The sequence below is a fragment of the Mastigoproctus giganteus genome, chromosome 7, assembly GCF_048544385.1.
Source record: "Mastigoproctus giganteus isolate SK-2022 chromosome 7, ASM4854438v1, whole genome shotgun sequence".
Classification (NCBI taxonomy): domain Eukaryota; kingdom Metazoa; phylum Arthropoda; class Arachnida; order Uropygi; family Thelyphonidae; genus Mastigoproctus; species Mastigoproctus giganteus.
Genome location: NC_143581.1, coordinates 94,753,385 through 94,773,392, shown reverse-complemented (window position 1 = coordinate 94,773,392; position 20,008 = coordinate 94,753,385). Strand labels below are relative to the sequence as shown.

General features: G+C 37.8%; 1 protein-coding gene across 5 annotated transcripts in view; it reads right to left on the bottom strand.

Moving 5' to 3' along the window:
• Nucleotides 1-20,008, bottom strand: part of LOC150083087 (sorting nexin-14-like) — an 842,525-nt gene that overhangs the window by 420,545 nt on the left and 401,972 nt on the right. For all 5 annotated transcript variants that reach the window (XM_090377020.1, XM_090377024.1, XM_090377023.1 and 2 more), the window contains one exon: nt 3,837-3,961. In XM_090377020.1, the coding sequence (XP_090233146.1) occupies nt 3,837-3,961 (125 nt within the window). The remainder of the gene's footprint in view (nt 1-3,836; nt 3,962-20,008) is intronic.

Genomic DNA, 20,008 nt, shown 5'->3' with positions numbered 1-20,008 from the left:
ATTGTTTTCTACAGCAACATGTTCGAGGAGCAAACAGAGCGAGTAATACTCTTGATCTCATTAGTGATTATTCATGCATTAAGTGATTATTCATGCATTAAGAATTTGAAGATAAAGGAACCACTAAGTAACAGTAAACAGTGTACTGATGTGGGATTTACTTAAAAATTTAACTACCATCTCGGGCAAAGGGAAGGGGTTTTGCTTTCGTAAAGCAAACTAAGGGAGAGAGTTTTTAAATTCTATACAGATCAAATGATGATGTTAAAAACAGTGAATTCTAAATGGGAATGTTGGTGGTTCGACTGTTGATGATCCTGTTCAGACAGCTGACAAACTGAATGAGCATTCTGCATCTACATTCACACATGAGGAAGCCTTCAAGGAGATAATCTTGAAAGCTACTAGGCTTTTCATACCAACTAAGAAATACTGTTAAAGATTTAGACCTAAATGCATGTCAGATGAACTAATGAGGCTCATGGCGGAGAATAAAAATGCATGGAATGCATATAAATTATCAGGTGACACTTATATTTGGCTATGGCAGATATAAGCTAGTCTGTAATCAAGTCACAAAGGAGGTTAGGCAAGCGAAGGCTGATTATGAGAAATCCTTGGCAAAGTATGCACAGAAAAACAACAAAGACTTTTTTACTTACGTAAACCCTAGAACAGCGTTTCTCAAACTTTCTGAGCCCACACCTCCCTTGACCTGTAAAATTTTCCCAGTGCCTCCCTTGAAGTAAAACATCCATAATTATGCAATTTCTAGTTCTCCGGCAAAACTAGAGTTTCTCCTATTGTGTGTGGTTTTTTTACATTTCGCGATTCTGTAAGAAACTTGATACGATGCTAGCAATGCAGTTGATGGAAGAGAAACAATTTTTTTGAACATTTGCTTTTGTTTATTAAACTCATCTAATTTTCTTTGAAAAAATTCTATGGGCTTACCAACGTATTCAGAATGCATAGTTTAAAGGTGCCGTTTTAATTTGCCTGGTCTCATACTATCTGCAGCCAAAACTTTCGTACAAAACAAACACATTGGTTTTTCCAAGCCATCTAAATTAACACTTGTGAATCCTAATGATATATAGGATGAATCGTATTTTCTTGTCTTGGGAGTTCCCTTATTGTGTAATAATGGAGAGCAAAGAAGAGGAGAAATTGTTGAAGTTAAACATAAGAAAGGCACCTGGGGTGGATGAGATCTATCCAGTTATATTAAAGGAGGCAGCAAAGGAAGTAAGCAAACCCTTAGCCATAATTATTAGAACATTCTTAGATTCAGGGGAGGTCCTCATGGACAGGAGATGTGTAAATGTTTACCCAATTTAAAAAGGGGGTTCAAAGGATGACACAAATAATTATAGAACAGTAAGATTAAATTCTTTTCCAAGGAAAATAATGGAGTCCCTGGTTAAAGAAGCATTGTGGGATCATTTAGACAAGACTGCAGCAATAATTCAGACACAGCATGGGTTTGTCAAGGGGAAGTCTTGTCTGATCAATTTGATTGGATACTATGATGTGGTCACAAAGGAACTGGATGCAAAAAATAATTTTGATATCATATACTTGGATTTCAGGAAAGCTTTTGATAGTGTTGCACATGGAAGACTGCTGTACACAATTGGAGCGGTATGGCATTAAGGGCAAGTTGCTGCAATGGATAAAGGGATGGTTGAGTGCGAGATGGCAGAGAGTGGTAATAAACAGACAGTGCTCTACATGGACTCACGTTATTAGTGGAGTCCCCCAGGGTTCGGTGCTTGGCCCATTGTTGTTTTGTGTATTTATCAATTATATCAATGAAGGTATATCACCCTTAATGTCCAAGGTTGCAGATGATAAAAAAGTTGGCATAGTTGTTAATGACAGTAAAGACAGTATGCTACTGCAACAGGATCTAGAAAAGTTAGGTAGATGGGCTGAGAAGTAGCAAATGAAGTTTACATTGTCAAATGCAAAGTACTGCATATGAGTAGCAGAAACCCAAGAGAAATGTACCAATTGTGTGGTATTCAGGGAGGTGGAGAATGAAAAGGACCTGGGAGTAATTGTGCAGTCAGATATAAAGTCCTCTGAGTTGTGCAGATGAGCTGCCGGAATTTTGCTAGCAGGAACAGAGAGGTGATTATCCCTTTGTATAAGGCAATGGTCAGGCCAAACCTTGAGTATTGTATGCAGGTCTGGAGGTCTCATTTTAGGAAGAATGTAGAGTTCTAGAACGAGTACAGAGAAGAGCAAAGAGATTGGTGAGGGGAACAAAAGGTTGCTCTCACTAATAAAGGCTTAAGTTCTGCAAATTGCAGTGTCTGGAGACTAGGCACCTGCAAGGTGATCTGATTGAGGTGTATAAAGCTTTGAATGATTTGAGCAAGCTGAATCCTGATAGGATTCTACCTCTTGCTCAGATTATGCACCTGAGTGGGTATAACTTCAAACTGAGGAAAGATAGTTGTAGAATAGATGTGCAGAAATGTGCCTTTAGCCAGTGGGTTGTTGATTGCTGGAACAAACTTACATTTGTTGTGAAAGTTGACAGCTTAAATAAATTCAAGGCAGAACTAGAAAACTTCTGGAGCATTTGGATAAAATTGGGAGTTTTTTTTTTTTTTTTTTTTTTGGTTGACTGATCCTCTAAAAGCTTGCTTTCTTGCTTCATATGCCTCTACTAATGCTACTGCTAAAAGATCTATTGTATGGTTCAAGTCTCCACTAGAGCATATGTTTAGTTTAAGTCTTTCTATCAGATCTTTGTTCATTTAAAGCTTCTGGGAGTAAGGAGTTCTCACTGACACTTGAGCAAATGTTTCAGCTAATGCATTTGCTACTGGGGCAGGTTCACAACAGTACCATCATTTTACTGCAATATTAGGGAGGCAGAATGACTGTATTTATCTTGCATTTTAGAAATTTTGTTCTAGACAGTTTTCATACCACTCGATTGGTTTATGGATGAAGCAAAACAGAGCGAGGAATCTTTTCAGATTTATGCCTTATATATATATATATATCTTACTTTGGTGAGTTTGCCTGAAGACTATTTGGTGGGATATTATTAAAATCTATTTTAATGCCTATTTTTTTGCTTTTCTTACCACTTTGCATTCCACTGGCTACCACGTCTTTTGTTGGTTTGGGTGAAGGGGTTTTTGGGATGGATTGTATGGCAGCTTGTACTAGGCTTTCTGTAATATAAACAATATTTTATTTATTGTCTCTTGAGAATAGTTTTGTATCAGAGGAGGCCAGTTTATCTTAAGACTTCTACTTGGCTTTTCCAAGTTTCCAATGGGAGGATTCTGTTGGAATGAAAGTATTGGCAATGAGTGTAGAGATAACTGAGTTGTAGTCAATGCTTAAAGAATTTTGATCGACTTCCAAACTGAAAATAGAAGAGGATGGTCACTTGCAGACAATGAACGGATGGATGAGTTGAAGACGATAGATGCATATCCATATATATATATATGTGTGTGTGCGAACGCACCTATAAGTCACTTCAGAAATGAATGTATACATTTAGAATTGGAGAAAAAATTTCAAATTTGAGATTAATAGTTAATCAGGGATTAACGTGGGAATGTTTTTTTCAAGAGAGAACTGTCAGGTAACCTGCCCAAAGCATGGGTGTATGTTACCTGTTAGTTGCTAATCCTTCAAATACATATAACAAAAAAGATGACTCTTTCAAAAATCCTCAGAGCTGTAAAAGAACATGACCTCAGCAATTAAACAACTATAATTAAGCAATCAGTGAATTAATTTGTAAGGAAGATCATACATATTACAAACAAAAAAAAAGAGTAATTAAAATGGTCACTTACACTATCACTCTGAAGAAACATTGGACAGAAAGTCTGATCAAGAAGATTGTAAGCATGCTCATAGGCTTTAAATAGAGGCCTTGTTGTCCGCAATTTAACCACATCCTCTGGAGAACCACTAAGAACTAAGCAAAGAACACTCACATGCAGAAATATCATTACTGACAGATATTTCTCACATACATAAATTCAAAATATTTTTCAGTTGATATAAAAAGACAAAGTTGTTCCACTCATTATAATGTAAATTCAGAAATTTTTTTGGAAATAAATCATATGATTAACCAAAAACAATACTCAAAACTAAGAAGATCCCATAATTATTTTATTTTAAATGGCTATATCTTTTTATGTATATATATACATACAGAGTAGTCCACAAGTAAGGAAGCAAGTTTAACTTAAATAACAACACTATATTTTAAATATACAGTTGTGCCCCCACCCCCCATATCTGCTGATTCAGTTACTCGAGGATAACCACGGAAAAAAACCGAAAAAACTTAACATGTACCACTCGCATGTCAATACGATGTTTCCCTTTTATTTTTTACGATGTTGATTTTAAATAGAATAGCATCCCTTTGTTGCATATGGTTTGGTCACTAACATTTTAATGGTTCTTTATAGATTTAACAGATGCACCGTTTTCAAACTTTTGAAAAATTTCAAGTTTTTGTTTAATTTGAAAGCACGACTCTTGTGTTTGCCCATCATTTTCGAGATTTCTAAACAAAAAAAAAAAAAAATAAAAATAAAAAAATAGTTACCATAAAAAAAAAATTCCGACATCCTTGACATAAATAACGAAACAAAATTTGTCCTTTTGCGGTGCAACAGAACACAACTATCGATGCGACGCACTAAAACAAACTAAACATTTTATCTCTTTTTTACTTTTTTTCTTTGTTTTTTGTTTTGAGTGGTGGGTGTTGCAAGATAATAGGTACAATAATCTCTCAATGACGACTTATAATGCCGGTTCTTGTCGCTTATTTACAAATTGAAAAATATCTGTTTATGCCTATTCTAGTTATTACTTGAATTTTATGACTTCTGGTTGATCTGTTTTTTTTTTTTTTTTTTTAATTTGGAGTCTTGAAGTGTCCTGGTTAATCCAATCCCGGTAAATTGAGTCTGCTGTACTTTATTATTACAGTATTTAATGTTGGTAATGTCTTACTGTATATTTGAATTAATACTAGCACAATTGAAAGGGTGTACATAAACATAAAAAAAAATATATACAGGGTGTTTCAGTTAAACGTTTCAGAACTTCTAAGAGGGGTAGGGTACATCCTGACAACTCGAAATCATATAGCAATGTGGGGTCGGAAATGCTTTCCTGAAGTGGTGTTGTACACAGAAGCACCATAAAGAAAAGAGACCGTAAGTGAGAAATCGTTTTAATAATACATGAAAAGAAGCAAAAGGTACATGGATTAAAGTAAGTGTTCGAAGTTTCTTCCACGGGCTACAATGCATGCCTCACATCTCCGACGCATGGACATCCGAACATTCTGGAATACTCCAGGCGAATTTCGAATTTCTTGAACAAGAACGCCAAGTTAGTAGGATGGATGATTACACGAACGCAGAGTTAGCCGATATGCATTTGGCGTACGGGGCTGCAAATTGTAGTGGGCCAGCCGCACAGCGTTTGTATGCCGAACGATATCCGACGAGGCGTATTCCCAGTCATAATTTCTTTCCAAGACTGCACCAGAGGTTAGCTGAGAGAGGTTCATTTGAAAGAGCTGACAGGGACAGGGTAAGAACAGCACGGACTCCAGCCGTCGAACAGAATGTGCTGCAGCATGTACAGGGGAATACAAGAACGAGTACACGAAGTCTAGCAAACGCAGTCGGGGTTTCCCATTGCAACGTCTGGAGGATTCTCCGAGAACAAGACATGCATCCGTTTCACGTGCAGCGTGTCCAGACACAGCAACCGGAGGATTATTCACCTCGTATTGCTTTCGCACAGTGGTACCTTGGAAAATGTGCTACAAATCCCCTTTTTCCTGCTGAAGTGTTGTTTTCCGATGAGGCATCCTTCACAAGGGAAGGAATTTTCAACACGCATAACGACCATATCTGGGCGGTCGAGAACCCGCCCGCATGCAATACAACGTCGTGCAGCACAGATTCGATTTTCGGTCAATGTATGGGCCGGTATTATGGGAGATCACCTCATCGGCCCTTACCTGTTACCGTGTCGTCTAACCGGACCTATCTACTTGATCTTTCTGCAGCAAGTATTGCCACAACTTTTGAGAGATGAACAGATTTCTGCATCGACGCAACAGACAATGTGGTTCCAACATGATGGAGCCCCTGCCCATTATAGCGGAGATGTTCGTAACTACCTGGATGTCACATTTGGTCAACAGTGGATCGGACGTGGTGGTCCCGTGCGTTGGCTTGCTCGGTCACCCGACCTATCATGTCTTGATTTTTATTTCTGGGGTCATATGAAATCGCTAGTTCATGACACCCCTGTTGACAATGCTGAGGAGCTGGTTGCAAGAATCGCAGTAGCTGCCGAAGAAATTCGAAATTCGCCTGGAGTATTCCAGAATGTTCGGATGTCCATGCGTCGGAGATGTGAGGCGTGCATTGTAGCCCGTGGAAGAAACTTCGAACACTTACTTTAATCCATGTACCTTTTGCTTCTTTTCATGTATTATTAAAACGATTTCTCACTTACGGTCTCTTTTCTTTATGGTGCTTCTGTGTACAACACCGCTTCATGAAAGCATTTCCGACCCCACATTGCTATATGATTTCGAGTTGTCAGGATGTACCCTACCCCTCTTAGAAGTTCTGAAACGTTTAACTGAAACACCCTGTATATATATATATAAAACATTTTTTTTCAACATGGCTACCATTTTTGTCTTTAGAAAACTGCAATCTTTTGTACACCCCCCCCCCCCCCCCACCTCAGAAATATTCTGAAATTCTCTTGTAAATGCTGAAGCTCCAGCACAGACCTATCCTAATATTCAGTATTTTGTAAAACTTTATTTTGTGATAACTTAGTAAGGATTTTGTAGTAACTGTGAGGAGGGGGGAAGAGAAATTGTTGAAGTTAAACACAAAAAGGTATCTAGGTAAGTTGCCAGATTTACCAAGGAAAAATACAGGACACCCAATTAAATTTGAATTATTTCTAATTGCCTATGCATATGTACATTGAAATAAAATAGAAATATTGCACAGCACAGCACATACTTATACTAAAAATTATTCCTTGTTTATCTGAATTAAATTATAAGTGTCTAAATCACATACCTCTTTCTTTAATTATATTTCCCTGATGATTTGGCACTCCTTAACAGTTTCTTGTTTTGCAGAATTTGCTTATAAAATTTCTTGCAGTTACAGTCTTATGTTCCATTTACATTGTAACATAGCTTCTACAGTGGGCACATCCAGCTTATTTTGTTCTTTTGTCCATTGGACATTCATTAATGTGAAAATACGCTCAACATAGCATTATAAACTAGTATACTGAACATGTACTGGCATACAGTTAACAACTCTGAGAATTGCTCTTCAAATTTGATTTGTTGAAGCACATAATACTATTTCTCATGGCAAAACTTGCTTTTCCATTCTTCAGGATTAACGTTGCATTTCTTGATCAACAACTTTTTAAAATGTTCTCCACTGACAAAAGAAAGCATTCTCGTCAACCTTTATTCCAGTCTTCTTCAGCACTACACATGATGACTCCACTTGTTCCCATGCTGGAAGAGTATTTAGTAACATCAATGTAACAGAATCGAATTCTTGAAGAGATGAAATTCATTTCAAAAGATAGTCATGGCAAGTGCTGTAATAATTATCCACTTCAAGACGGAATTTCTTTTCCTGTTCATAAGTAATGTTGTCTCTTTTAAACAGCCTTGACACTTAAAGGGATAAATTTTTCATCAATTCTTTCTTTAATGCATTCAACATGTTCCTTTAAGCAACGGAATACATCAATAACACTGTCTGCCCTCATTTCAATTTGCATAATCCTATTGCTAAACAGATATTGAAAACTATGAACAAGAAATAAGTAGTGACTTTTTGGTGGCTTTTTTAATAATCCATTGGGATTATTAAAAAAGTCACCAAGAATTTTTGGGGCCTTTTCTTCAGAATTAAAGTATGATTTCAGTGCTTCAAATAAATTGAGGATTCTCTCAACTGCATTTGTTAAAGAGAGCCAACTGGTTTTCGAATGCAAGAGAATTGAAGAATACTGAATGCCAGCAAAATCACGAAAATCCTTTAATCACTCAGTTCGAACAGTATAAATGCTGAAGTAAGAGAACAATTTCATGACAATTACTTCAATGTCAATGGAAAGGCCATCAGATGCTGTTTGAGCAGCATTAAGCAGAATATGGGCAGGACAGCCAACACCTTCCTTAGAATCATTCATGCTTTGCTTCAAACTTTGAATAAACATTGTTTGCAGCTTTATGCAAACATTCACCAAAATTTGTATTTGTATTATCTCCACAAAAAGCAGTAAAATTTTTCTCATTAACTCCTAACTGAATAAGAGAGGCTCTGCAAAAATTTTCTATTGTTTCTGGTCTCATCTGAAAGGGATTTTGCTCACAATAGCTTTATAAATAAGCAAGCCTTTTTCACAAGAAAAATATTGCACAAGCAAAGGGAAAATGTTTTCTGTATTGTGATTACCTGCATATTTGGCTATGCTATAAAAAGGTGGGGCATTTAGATCTTTGATAGTCGCTGTAATAGTAAACGGAGCTATTACATTTTTATTATTGCAGTAGATTTCGTCATGGCACTTGAAATTTTGCTTGCAATTTTGGAATCAGAAAACACTCTTGGTAGCAGTACGTTCAAACAGTTATTTGAGCTGAAAGACTGATGATAATATACAGTGTGGAAGGCCATTACAACTTCTGCAGTGATTATATTATCATTAATTGAGGAAATCATACATCTCTTATGCTTAGCTGTTAGTATATGCTGGTTTATATCTGACTTTCCACCATTTTTGATATTGAAGGAACAATTGCTTACTGCACAAAGAGCCACAAAAGGACTTTTTCCTCATTTAATAAATGTTCACTGTTCAGAAAATTCATCACAAAATTTACTTGTGCGCTTTGGCATTTTTTGGTTCAAATATATCAAATAAAAAATAGATAATAGCAAACACCACAAAAATTGAAAACATTGAATTTGATAATCTCACAGCCACGTCAGTGCATCTGTCACTCAAGACCGAACTCATAAGTAACCGTAAACAGAGGCTGATCCATTGAAATGGTTGCGAACTTGCAAACTAACAATAAATTGAAGTAGTGTTGCCATTTAAGTGATTTAAGCACCAATTACTGTGACAGAAAAATAGCTCTAACTGCTGAATTTTTGTAATTTATTGAAAAAAGTTGAAAACAGGGCATTAGGGCATCTTGACAAAGTAAATACAGGATGCCTATCTTACGGTTAAAGAAAGCCTGGCAAACCTACTTCTGTGGTGGACGGGATCTATCCAATTATATTAAAGAATTGGCAGGCATCAAGGGAGTTAAGTAAACTCTTAGCTGTAATTTTGAGAGTACAGGCAGTTCTCGTTTTACGAGTTCCTGGGTTTACGAATTTTTTCCCCCAAGTATCAAGTATCAACAAAATCGAAAATATGAACATTAATTACAAAAAATGAATGTCAAACATTCATAAATACCGCATTCCAAACCATGTGCATAGCTATACAATACAGTGTACCCCGCTTTATGATATTAATCCATTCCAGAGACATCATCGTATCGTTAAAATATCATAATGTGAACCCAATAACACATTGTTTTTTGGTAATTCATTTCAAGATCTCGGAAGTTGAAATTTTCGCTGTATAACTAAGCTATTTATCTTTCTAAAATAAAATTTTAAGGTCACGAGCCTTACCTTAAGGCCACATAAAAGGTCGTGAGCGTGGTTTGTAAATTGTATTAGTTACCAATTCAATTTTTTTTTTTTTTTTTTGGCTGATGCTGCATAAGCTCATACACTTGCTTTCTTGCATCACATGCCACTACTACTACTAAATCACTACACTTTCATTGTTATCACATGTTCCATTATAAGAATCGATTTTAAACGCCTTTGTGATATTTTTCTAAAGCATATTTCTGGAGGTCACGACCATAAAACAATAAAAAGAATTTGCACTTTCCGGTTTATTGGGCTTTCTCTTACTTACTGCAAGCAATTATAAATGGGTAGTAAACTCTATCTTCTTGCATTTGCGAAAATACCGATATATGGAATTGGGCGGTTTTTTACATTATTATGGTGAAATGTGTTTACCCTTTACTGAAATCTTCAATCGTATAAAAAACAAATAAATTTTCAGAATCTTCTCTTCATTCCTTTTTTTTTAAGCTTCGTAAACTTGTTTCTCTATGCGAATCATGTTAGTTGCAATTTGTGTGTACCATTAAAAAATGCTTATACATGCAATCGTGAAATTTCTAATTAAAAGAGAATATTATCTTGGAAATAAACGCCTCTTGAAACATTTCTGAAGAAGATGACTTCTTGTGCAACAAACCAACGAGTGCCGAGCCAATAATGATTGATTGATTGATTGAGTCTGCATTTAGTTGATGATGATGAAGAATAAACATTCTTTAACCTTTGTAAGTCGTAAATAATTTCTCTATTATTATAATTTGATTGATTTTGCAGGCTTCGTTTTCATTTCTTTCGATAAATCAATCATTGTTTAAATATAAACTAATTGGCTAACTAATTTCATTGTTGAGAACGTAACCCCTAGTTTTAACCTTATGTCTATGTGAAATAAATTCCCGCTTTACGAGTGCACACTAGGAAAGAATTAACTCGCAAAGTCGAGAACTACCTGTATCTTTAGATTAGGAGATGTCCTTGTGGACTGGAGATGTATGAATGTATCCTCAGTTGACAAAGGGAGAATTAAAGGGTGACACGAGTCAGGTCACATCTTGAGTACTGCTTACAGGTCTAGAGGCCTGATTTTGAGAAGGATGTTGAACTGCTAGAAGGGCAACTAGATTGGTGAGGGGAATGAAGGGGTGCTTTTACCATGAAAGGCTTCAGTTCTGCAAATAGTAGTGTCTGGAGACTAGGAACCTATAGAGTGATCTGACTGAGGTGTTTAAGACTTCAAATGGCTTGATCCAACTCAATGTTGATGGGTTTCTTCTTCTTGCTCAGACTATACACACGAGGAGCCGCAAATTCAAATTGAGGAAAGGTGGGTGCTGAAAAGAGACTCAGAGTGGAGATAAGTAGTTTTAACAAAAGAAAAGTAGAACAAGCATTGAGTGAAAACAAAGGACTTAAATCAGCAGCAATGAGCAAGAATACAAAAAGACAAATGATACTGAAACTGAAGAACAGTGAGGTTTTACTTATAAATAGCAGAGAAGGCATAATACAAATAGCAGAACACTACTATAAAAGTATTACATAAGGAGCAAGGGAATGATGCCAGAAGTGGGAAGAAGGATCACAAATTAGCAACACATACAACATACCCGATATGCTTCCTGATTTAGTATTAGTATTTAGTACCAGTAATGGCCGCATGGTGCAAGAAAGCCTATGGCTTATGCTGCACCAGCCAAAAAAAAAACCGAATAGAACAATGATAAAAAAGAATAATAATAAATACAGTAAACCCCCCGCTATTCGCGGTCGCTGATTTTATATAAAATGAAACCTAAAAAAATTTGAATTTTAAAGCGCCGTGGACATTTTCCGCCATAAAAAAACGTGGGCGTGGCTACAATTTTCTTTCCTGGTCAAAACAGCGCTCAGTGGGTGGCCCCGCACCCACTGAGCGCTGTTTTGAGGGGTGACAAAATCGCGAGCGTGGATGTTTCTTGCTAATCCTTATTCAGTATGTGTTATGCACTTGTCATGAAGGTTTCATCGTTTGCTTTTAATTTGTATGCTTATAAATTGAATAAATTTATCAATTTATAAATTGATATGCTTACAAAAGTGATAAATCTACCGTTTTGCAGTGTAAAAGTTAACGGAAGAAAGTGACTTTATTGTGGACAAGTTCTATCTAACCCGTACAAAAATACGAATAACAAGGGAATGTGAAAAGATCAAAGAAAGTGATGACATTAGTGAATAAAATTGAGTTATTAGACAAATTCTAATGGTGAAAGTGTCTCCTTAGTGGCAAAACATTATAAAATCAATGAGTCAACGGTACAATCAATCAAAAAATCAGAAGAAAAAATCCGCCATAGTGTCCGTGAAAACACGCTAATTGCTTCAAAAATTTGCTCTGTAACTCGTGATGTTAAATTAGAAAAAATGGAAAAACCTTTAAATCTGTGGATAGAAGAACGAACTCAAAATAATATTCCATTAAGTTCACTCATCATTCATGAAAAGGCAAAACACCTTTATCAACACTTTAGCGAAACTGGTTTTTTTTTTTTTTTTTTTTTTTTTTTGGTAGTTGTTGGCGCATAGGCTTCTGTGGCCATAATGCACCTCCCAAAGTTTTTGCAGTACTTTGATCCAAGCCCGAGGCTGGAATCGAACCCGCGACCTTTGGGTTGCCAGGCAGGCGCTTTGCCCACCCGGCTAGCCCGGTGCGAAACTGGTGATAGCACTGGCGGAATAAGTTTTTTAGCTAGCAAAGATGCTGGTTTGAAAGATTTGTTTGAAATTTTTAATAAATATTACATTTAATATTAAATTGTTTCTTATTTTCATTTCGATGCCATATGCTTGCATTTCACTATCTACATAGTCATATTATGAAGGTACATATAATACATACGTAGACAAAATTTTAGACTCGTTTTTCTTATATATTTATATTTCATACTTTGGAACGGAACCCCTTTATTACTATGGGAGCCATAACTCAGTATTCGCGTTTTCGGTATACGAAGCATTTCTCAGGAATAACCCCCGCGAATAGCGGGGGTTTACTGTATATAAATAATAATAATTAATAAAAGAAAAGGAAATTAAACCTATCATCCTATGCGCTTCCCTGACCCGAAGGTACTATCCAGATGACCTTTGAATTTCCCCAAACTGTCAGCCTCTACCACCCAAGTAGGCAACTTATTCCAATAATTTATAGCACGCTGGCTATAATAAAACTTCTGCAGTCCAATCTACACATTTCCCCTCAGTAACTTGAATTTATGTCCCCTAGTTCTAGCATCATTTATAATCTTGAAAATTTTGTCCTCATTCATTTTACTGATGCCTCTCAGAGCCTTAAACACCTCAATCAAATCTCCTCTAAAGTGTCTAGTTTCCAAACTCTGCAACCTACATATTCGAAGTCTTTCTTCATAAGGACGCCCTTTTGCTGATCTCACCAGGCGAGTTACCCATCTTTGCACCTTTTCAAGAAGCTCAATGTCTTCATTTAGGTGCGGTCTCCATACTTGAACACAGTATTCCAAGTGTGGTCTAACAAAAGCCTTATATAATGGGATTATTACGTCCCTATCTCTACTTGCAAAAGTTCGATAGATCATCAATAGGACACCATGAGCTTTCCTTGCAACCTGTTTACAATGCTCAGAGAATTTCATGTCTGACCGTATCATAACACCTAAGTCCCTTTCCTCCAGTACTGGGTTTAGTTGAACTCCACCAAGTGAATAAGTTATTTTGGGATTACTGCTTCCCAGGTGTAATACCTTACACTTTGTTGGATTAAAGCATAGCTGCCATTTTTCTGACCATTCCTGAAGTCTATCTAGGTCTCTCTGAAGAAGCTCAGCTTTACAGTGATCATTAACTACTCTACCAATTTTAACATCATCTGCAAATTTAGACATCATGCCCTCTATCCTTTCGTCGATGTTGTTTACGAAAATTAAAAACAACAGTGGTCCTAATACTGATCCTTGGGGAACCCCACTTCTTACATCAACCCAATCTGAGGAATAGCCATTTATCACAACCCTCTGCCTTCTGCCATGAAGCCATCCTCCTATCCATCTAAGGATTTTCCCAGTGATTCCAACCTGTTCCAGCTTATAAAGCAACCACTCATGTGGGACTGAGTCAAAAGCTTTGCTGAAATCTAAATAAACAATGTCGAAATTATTCCCTAAATCCAGCTCATGAGTGACCCTTTCAAAATAGCGAACCAGATTTGTTAAACATGATTTTCCCTTTACAAAACCATGCTGAGTATCCTTGGGAATTTCAATTCGATCCAAATGATCCTGAATTCCACCATTTATCATTTCCTCCATGATTTTCCCTATCACTGAAGTCAGACAGACAGGTCTGATAATTTCCCACTTCACTCTTAGAGCCACCCTTAGGTATGGGAGATACATTGGCACTTTTCCAATCCAAGGGAATCTGCCCAGAGTCTAGTGATGCTTGCATAATTAGCCTCAATTGTTCAATGCACTCACTTGCCGCTTCCCTTAAGATTACAGGGTATATTCCATCAACTCCAGGAGCCTTAATGGCCTGTATGCTCAAAAGTTTTTTCATTAAATAATCTTGCAATATTTCAATATCATTAATTACATATTTTTCAACTTCGCTCCCACAATTTCCCATTGCCACAAAAGGTTTTTCATTTGTAAATATCGATGCAAAATAACTGTTGAGTTCATCTGCAATGGCAGCTAGTGCATTTAATACTATCCCCTTTCCCTTACTTAAAGGTCCGATCTGGTTTCTCCTGCTCTTCTTGGCATTTATATATGTGAAGAATTCCTTATCATCCCCCCCCCCCCTTTCCTCTGTTTGCTAGTGATTTCTCATAAACTGCCTTTGCCTGTTGAACCTTTTCTGTGGCTGTATTACAGATCATCTTGTAGCTGTTATAGGCTTCAGTACTTTTTATTGCTCTGTAACCTTTCTATGCCACCTTTTTCTGCTCAAGTAATGTGGCAACTTCACTATTCATCCAACTTGGAACTCTCCTCGTGGAGTATTTTTTTAATGTAAATACGCATTCAAGGCATCTGTGATTAATGTTTTAAAAGCATACCACAGTTCAAATGTATTCATTCTCTGTGTGATACTACCCAGTTAATATAGGCCATGCAGTACCTTAAGGCATCGTAATTTCCTTTTCTGAAATTAAAACCCATTCTTTTGCCTTTTACTACTGCTACCTCTCTCATCATCATCCACCCTAGAACTCCGTGATCACTTCCTGCTACTGGTTCCTCTATTGTCAGCCCTGTTATGTCATCTGATTCATGGGTGATGATGAGGTCTAGGATATTCTTTTCTCTAGTACTTTCCCTGACATGTTGATACAAATAAAAGTCATCTAGTTGATATAAAAATTTTGTTCCCATGTCGAGTTTCCTTCCTATTTACTCCAATCAATTAGAGGCAAATTGAAATCACCCATAATAAGACATTGATGCTTACTTGCTCATTCCATTTGCATGTAGAGGCTTTCGTCATAATCTTCACAATCACTTGGTCTGTTGATTACTACTACTCGCATTATTATACCTTTGTTTCTAACTATCTCACACCATACAGATTCTATACTAGCATGTGAAACGTCTGAATCCGGGAAAGCTATCGTCACATTCAGGCTGCTTCTGATAAGAAGCATTAACCCACCACCCCTTCTATCCACCCTATCCTTCCTAAATACATTATACAAGCCATACTGAAACTCATCATCCCCAATTTCCAGGTGGCTCCACGTCTACGTAAGCCCTAATATGTCCGTGTTACTTGTTTTAATCAGCAGTTTGAATTCGCTCATTTTATTGAAAACACTTCTAACATTACTATATAAACAATTAAGATTCATTGTTCTTGGATATATAACAACCCTAACACAACCCTTGAAGTTTTTTAGACTCTCTTCCTTGGCATTAGCTACCCGCTCACTTGAAACGTTTCTGCCCCCAGAACATCTAGATAATATGGGAGTATATGATGGGATAGGAGGGAGTATATAGGAAGGAGTATATGATGAGAGCCGTGTCGATCAATTCGCCCCTGGAAAGATTTTGCAAGGCTCAAGGGGTAGAATTTTTTTCAGCCTGGTCTGTACTTGTTAACAGAAGGGACTGCTTCTACAGGGATGGGATACACTTAAATAGAAAAGGTGCAAGAATATTTGCTGATGCTATAGAGGCAGTGTTAGGTGGGTCGGAAAACTGCTAGCTTGGGGGGGATACAAGGACTAATAGATTAACAGTAGCCATTTGCAGGGATAAAAGTGATTCTTGCACTGCATCTATTGGAATGAGCAGAAGCCTGGAAAACAAGATGCAGGATATTTCAGAGACTGCTGGGAGTCATTGTGGTACAAGTAAACACATGGATTGTGTTAGGGGCAACTAAGAAAAAGAACACGTGCATGTATACTTGCGTGTACACAAATGCTAGGAGTCTGGAAAATAAATCTGATGAATTTGAGGTATTGCTCAAAGCATCAAAGGCGGATATTGTTGGGATATCAGAGAGGTGGTGTCAAACAGATATAAGGAATGCAGAACTGGAATTTGGGGACTACAATGTCTACAGAAAGGATAGACATGATAGTAAGGGAGGAGGGGTTATGCTATCAGTTAAGAAACACATAAAATCCAAGGAAGTGAAGCCAGTCGCCATCGCTGGACAGTGCAGTGTCGAGTCAGTTTGGTGTGATATAAGCAGTGGGAGATCAAAATTGAGAGCAGGAGTGTGCTATAGGCCTAATGACTCTGATGAGTATAATAAGAAAATTTATTTATGGCCCACTATTTCCCTGTACAGGGAAATAGTGGGCCAGTAAATCAGAGTGTCTCATAATGGGGGAATTTAATTTCCCAGTGATTGACTGGAATTTGTGGGTTGGTCACTCATACACTAGCAAGGCTTTTGTGAATTTATTGGATGATTGTTTTCTACAGTAGCATGTTCGGGAAGCAACTAGAGGGAGTAATACCTTAGATCTGATTATCAGTAGTGATTCTTCATGCATTAAGAATCTGCAGATAAAGGAACCACTAAGTGGCAGTGATCACAGTGTGCTGAAGTGGAATTTTCTCAGAGGTAACTACCATCAGGGATAAATGGCAGGGTTTTTGCTTTCGTAAAGGTGACTACAGTGGTCTGAGACAGTATTTAAATTCTATACAGTGGGACCAACTGATGATGTTACCAACAGCATATTCAAAATGGGAAGCATTCAAAGAAATAATCTTGGAAGCTACTAGGCTTTTCATACCAACCAAGAAATATTGTTCAAGGTTTAGGCCTAAATGGATGTCAGATGAACTAATTAGACATGAGGCAGAGAAGAAGAAGAATGCATAGGACACATATAAATTAACAGGTGACACAGAAGCCTATGATAGATATAAGCTGGTCTGTAACCAAGTCACAAAGGAGGTTAGGCAGGCAAAGGCAGATCACGAGAAATTGTTGGTAAAAGATGCAAAGAAAAACAGCAAAGAGTTCTTTACTTATGTAAACTCTAGAAGGAAGGGGAAGAATCAGATTGTTCCACTTGACATCAATGGTTCAACAAGCATTAGCATTAGTAGAGGCATTTGATGCAAGAAAGCAAGCTTATGCAGCATCAGCCAAAAAAAAAAAAAAACCCACTTCCACTTCACCCCTCTGTTCGTTCAAAATACCTGTCCAGCTGAGCCTTAAACTTATTTAGGCTATCAACCTCCACCACAAGGGATGGAAGTCTGTTCCACCAACCAACCACCCGCTGGCTAAAGGCAAATTTCCGCACGTCTATCCTACATCTGTCTTTCCTCAATTTGAATTTATGCCCTCTCAGGTGATTTTCCTGAGCTAGAGGAAGAATCCCATCAGCATTGAGCATGCTTAAACCATTCAAGGCTTTATACACCTCTATCAGATCACCTCGCTGGTGCCTAGTCTCCAGACACTGTAATTTGCAAAACTTAAGCCTTTCTTCGCAAGAGCACCCCTTTGTTCCATTCACTAATCTTGTTGCCCTTCTCTGTACTCGTTCCAGCAGCTCTACATCCTTCTTGAAATGAGGCCTCCAGACCTGTATACAGTACTCTAGGTGTGGCCTGACCATTGCCTTATACAAGGGAATAATCACCTCCTTATCCCTGCTGGAAAAATTCCTGTATATCATTGACAATACTCCATGAGCTACTCTTGCAGCCCGTCTGCACTGCTCAGAGAACTTCATATCTGCCTGCACAACCACCCCCAAGTCCCTTTCATTCTCTACCACTGTCAGTGTAGTACCACAGAGTTGATACGTTGCTCTGGGGTTGCTGTTGATGATGATGATCGTGCTCAGGTAGGTAACAAACTAAATGAATATTTTGCATCGACATTCACACATGAGGAGTTATTCAGCTAGGGGAATTCCAGAGGTGTATTCAACTCTGGCAGTAAGCTAGATAATCTTGTAATAACTGAGAGTAAAGTAGAGGAGAAATTGTTGAAGATAAACACAAGAAAGGCACCTGGGGTGGACGGGATCTATCCAGTTACATTAAAGAGGCAGCAAAGGAAGCAAGCAAACCCTTAGCCATAATTATGAGAGCTTCCTTGGACTCAGGGGAGGTACCCATAGACTGGAGATGTGCAAATGTGACCCCAATTCACAAAGGAGGATCAAAGGTTGACACAAGTAATTATAGACCTGTGAGTTTAACTTCTGTTCCAGGAAATTTAATGGAGGCACTGGTTAAAGAAGCACTGCAGGATCATCTAGACAAGACTTCAGTTATAGCTCGGACATAGCATGGCCTCATTTCAAGAAGGATGTAGGGCTGCTGGAACGAGTACAGAAAAGGGCAACAAGATTAATGAATGGAACAAAGGGTTGCTCTTATGAAGAAAGGTTTATGTTTTGCAAATTACAATGTCTGGAGACTAGGCACCGGCGAGGTGATCTGATAGAGGTGTATAAAGCCTTGAATGGTTTGAGGAAGCTCAATGCTGATGGGATTCTTCCTCTTGCTCAGAATAATCACCTGAGAGGGCATAAATTCAAATTGAGGAAAGCCAGATGTAGGATAGATGTTCAGAAATTTGCCTTTAGCCAGCGGGTAGTTGGTGGAACAGACTTCTATTCCTTGTTGTGGAAGTTGATAGCCTAAATAAATTTAAGGCTCAGCTGGACAGGTATTTAGAACGAACAGAGGGGTGAAGTGGAAGTTTTTTTTTTTTTTTTTTTTGGCTGATGTTGCATAAGCTTGCTTTCTTGCATCATATGCCTCTGCTAATGCTAATGCTAATATGTCCAGTTGGGGTAACAGATAAGAACTCTTGAGGTATGTGCAAGAGTTACTTTGACCAATATTATAAGATAAATGCGTGTCAGTATTACCCACATCCCCCCTAACTAGCAGTTTCCCTGAACCTTTAAGGTATCCTCAATAATACTGGCAAAAACCTTTGTACCATGGGATACACTTTGTTTAAGTGTATCCCGTCTCTACAAAAGAAATTCCTTCTACCTACAAGTGTGGGCCGTGCTGATAGAAATTTCCCTCCTAAAGCCTTGCAGAGTCCTTCAAGTCTAGAGTTAATAATGATTTTATTAAGCTTAAATTGTATTTTTTAATTTTACATGATGTTATTCACGGATCCACCTTCGTCTCCATGGAGCCAATGTCGAATTTTTTTAAGGTGATGCCAGCCACTGTACATATGAAGGGGGAGCTGTTCCAGAATATGAAAGTTGAAGGAATAAATGAGTAGGAAGTAAAGTTGATTCTATAATTGTTGTTGTTATTTGGTTTTTAGGAGCATTAGCAACTAAGGCCATATTGCTCTAGCGATTTGTGGTGGTCATTCCCTGACCTTTCAGCATCCTCCATATTTGGTGGTCACGGGCTGGAACCCCGGTCTAATCAAGAAGCGTGTGCTACGCACTGCTGCTCCTTCCCACCTGGCTATGGAGGTGCCTTCTGGAACTTGTGGATTGGTCACTCGCACACTAGCAAGACTTTGGTGGATTTATTGGATGACTGTTTTCTACAGCAGCCTGTTTGGGAGGCAACTAGAGGGAGTAATACTCTTGATCTGATTATCAGCAGCTTTCCAGGCTGCTGCTCATTCTAATAGAAAAAGTGCAAAAATCACTTTTGGCTATGCCTGCAGCCACTGTTAACCTTTTATTCTGTGTATCTCCCAAGCTAGCAGTTTTCCGACTCACCTAA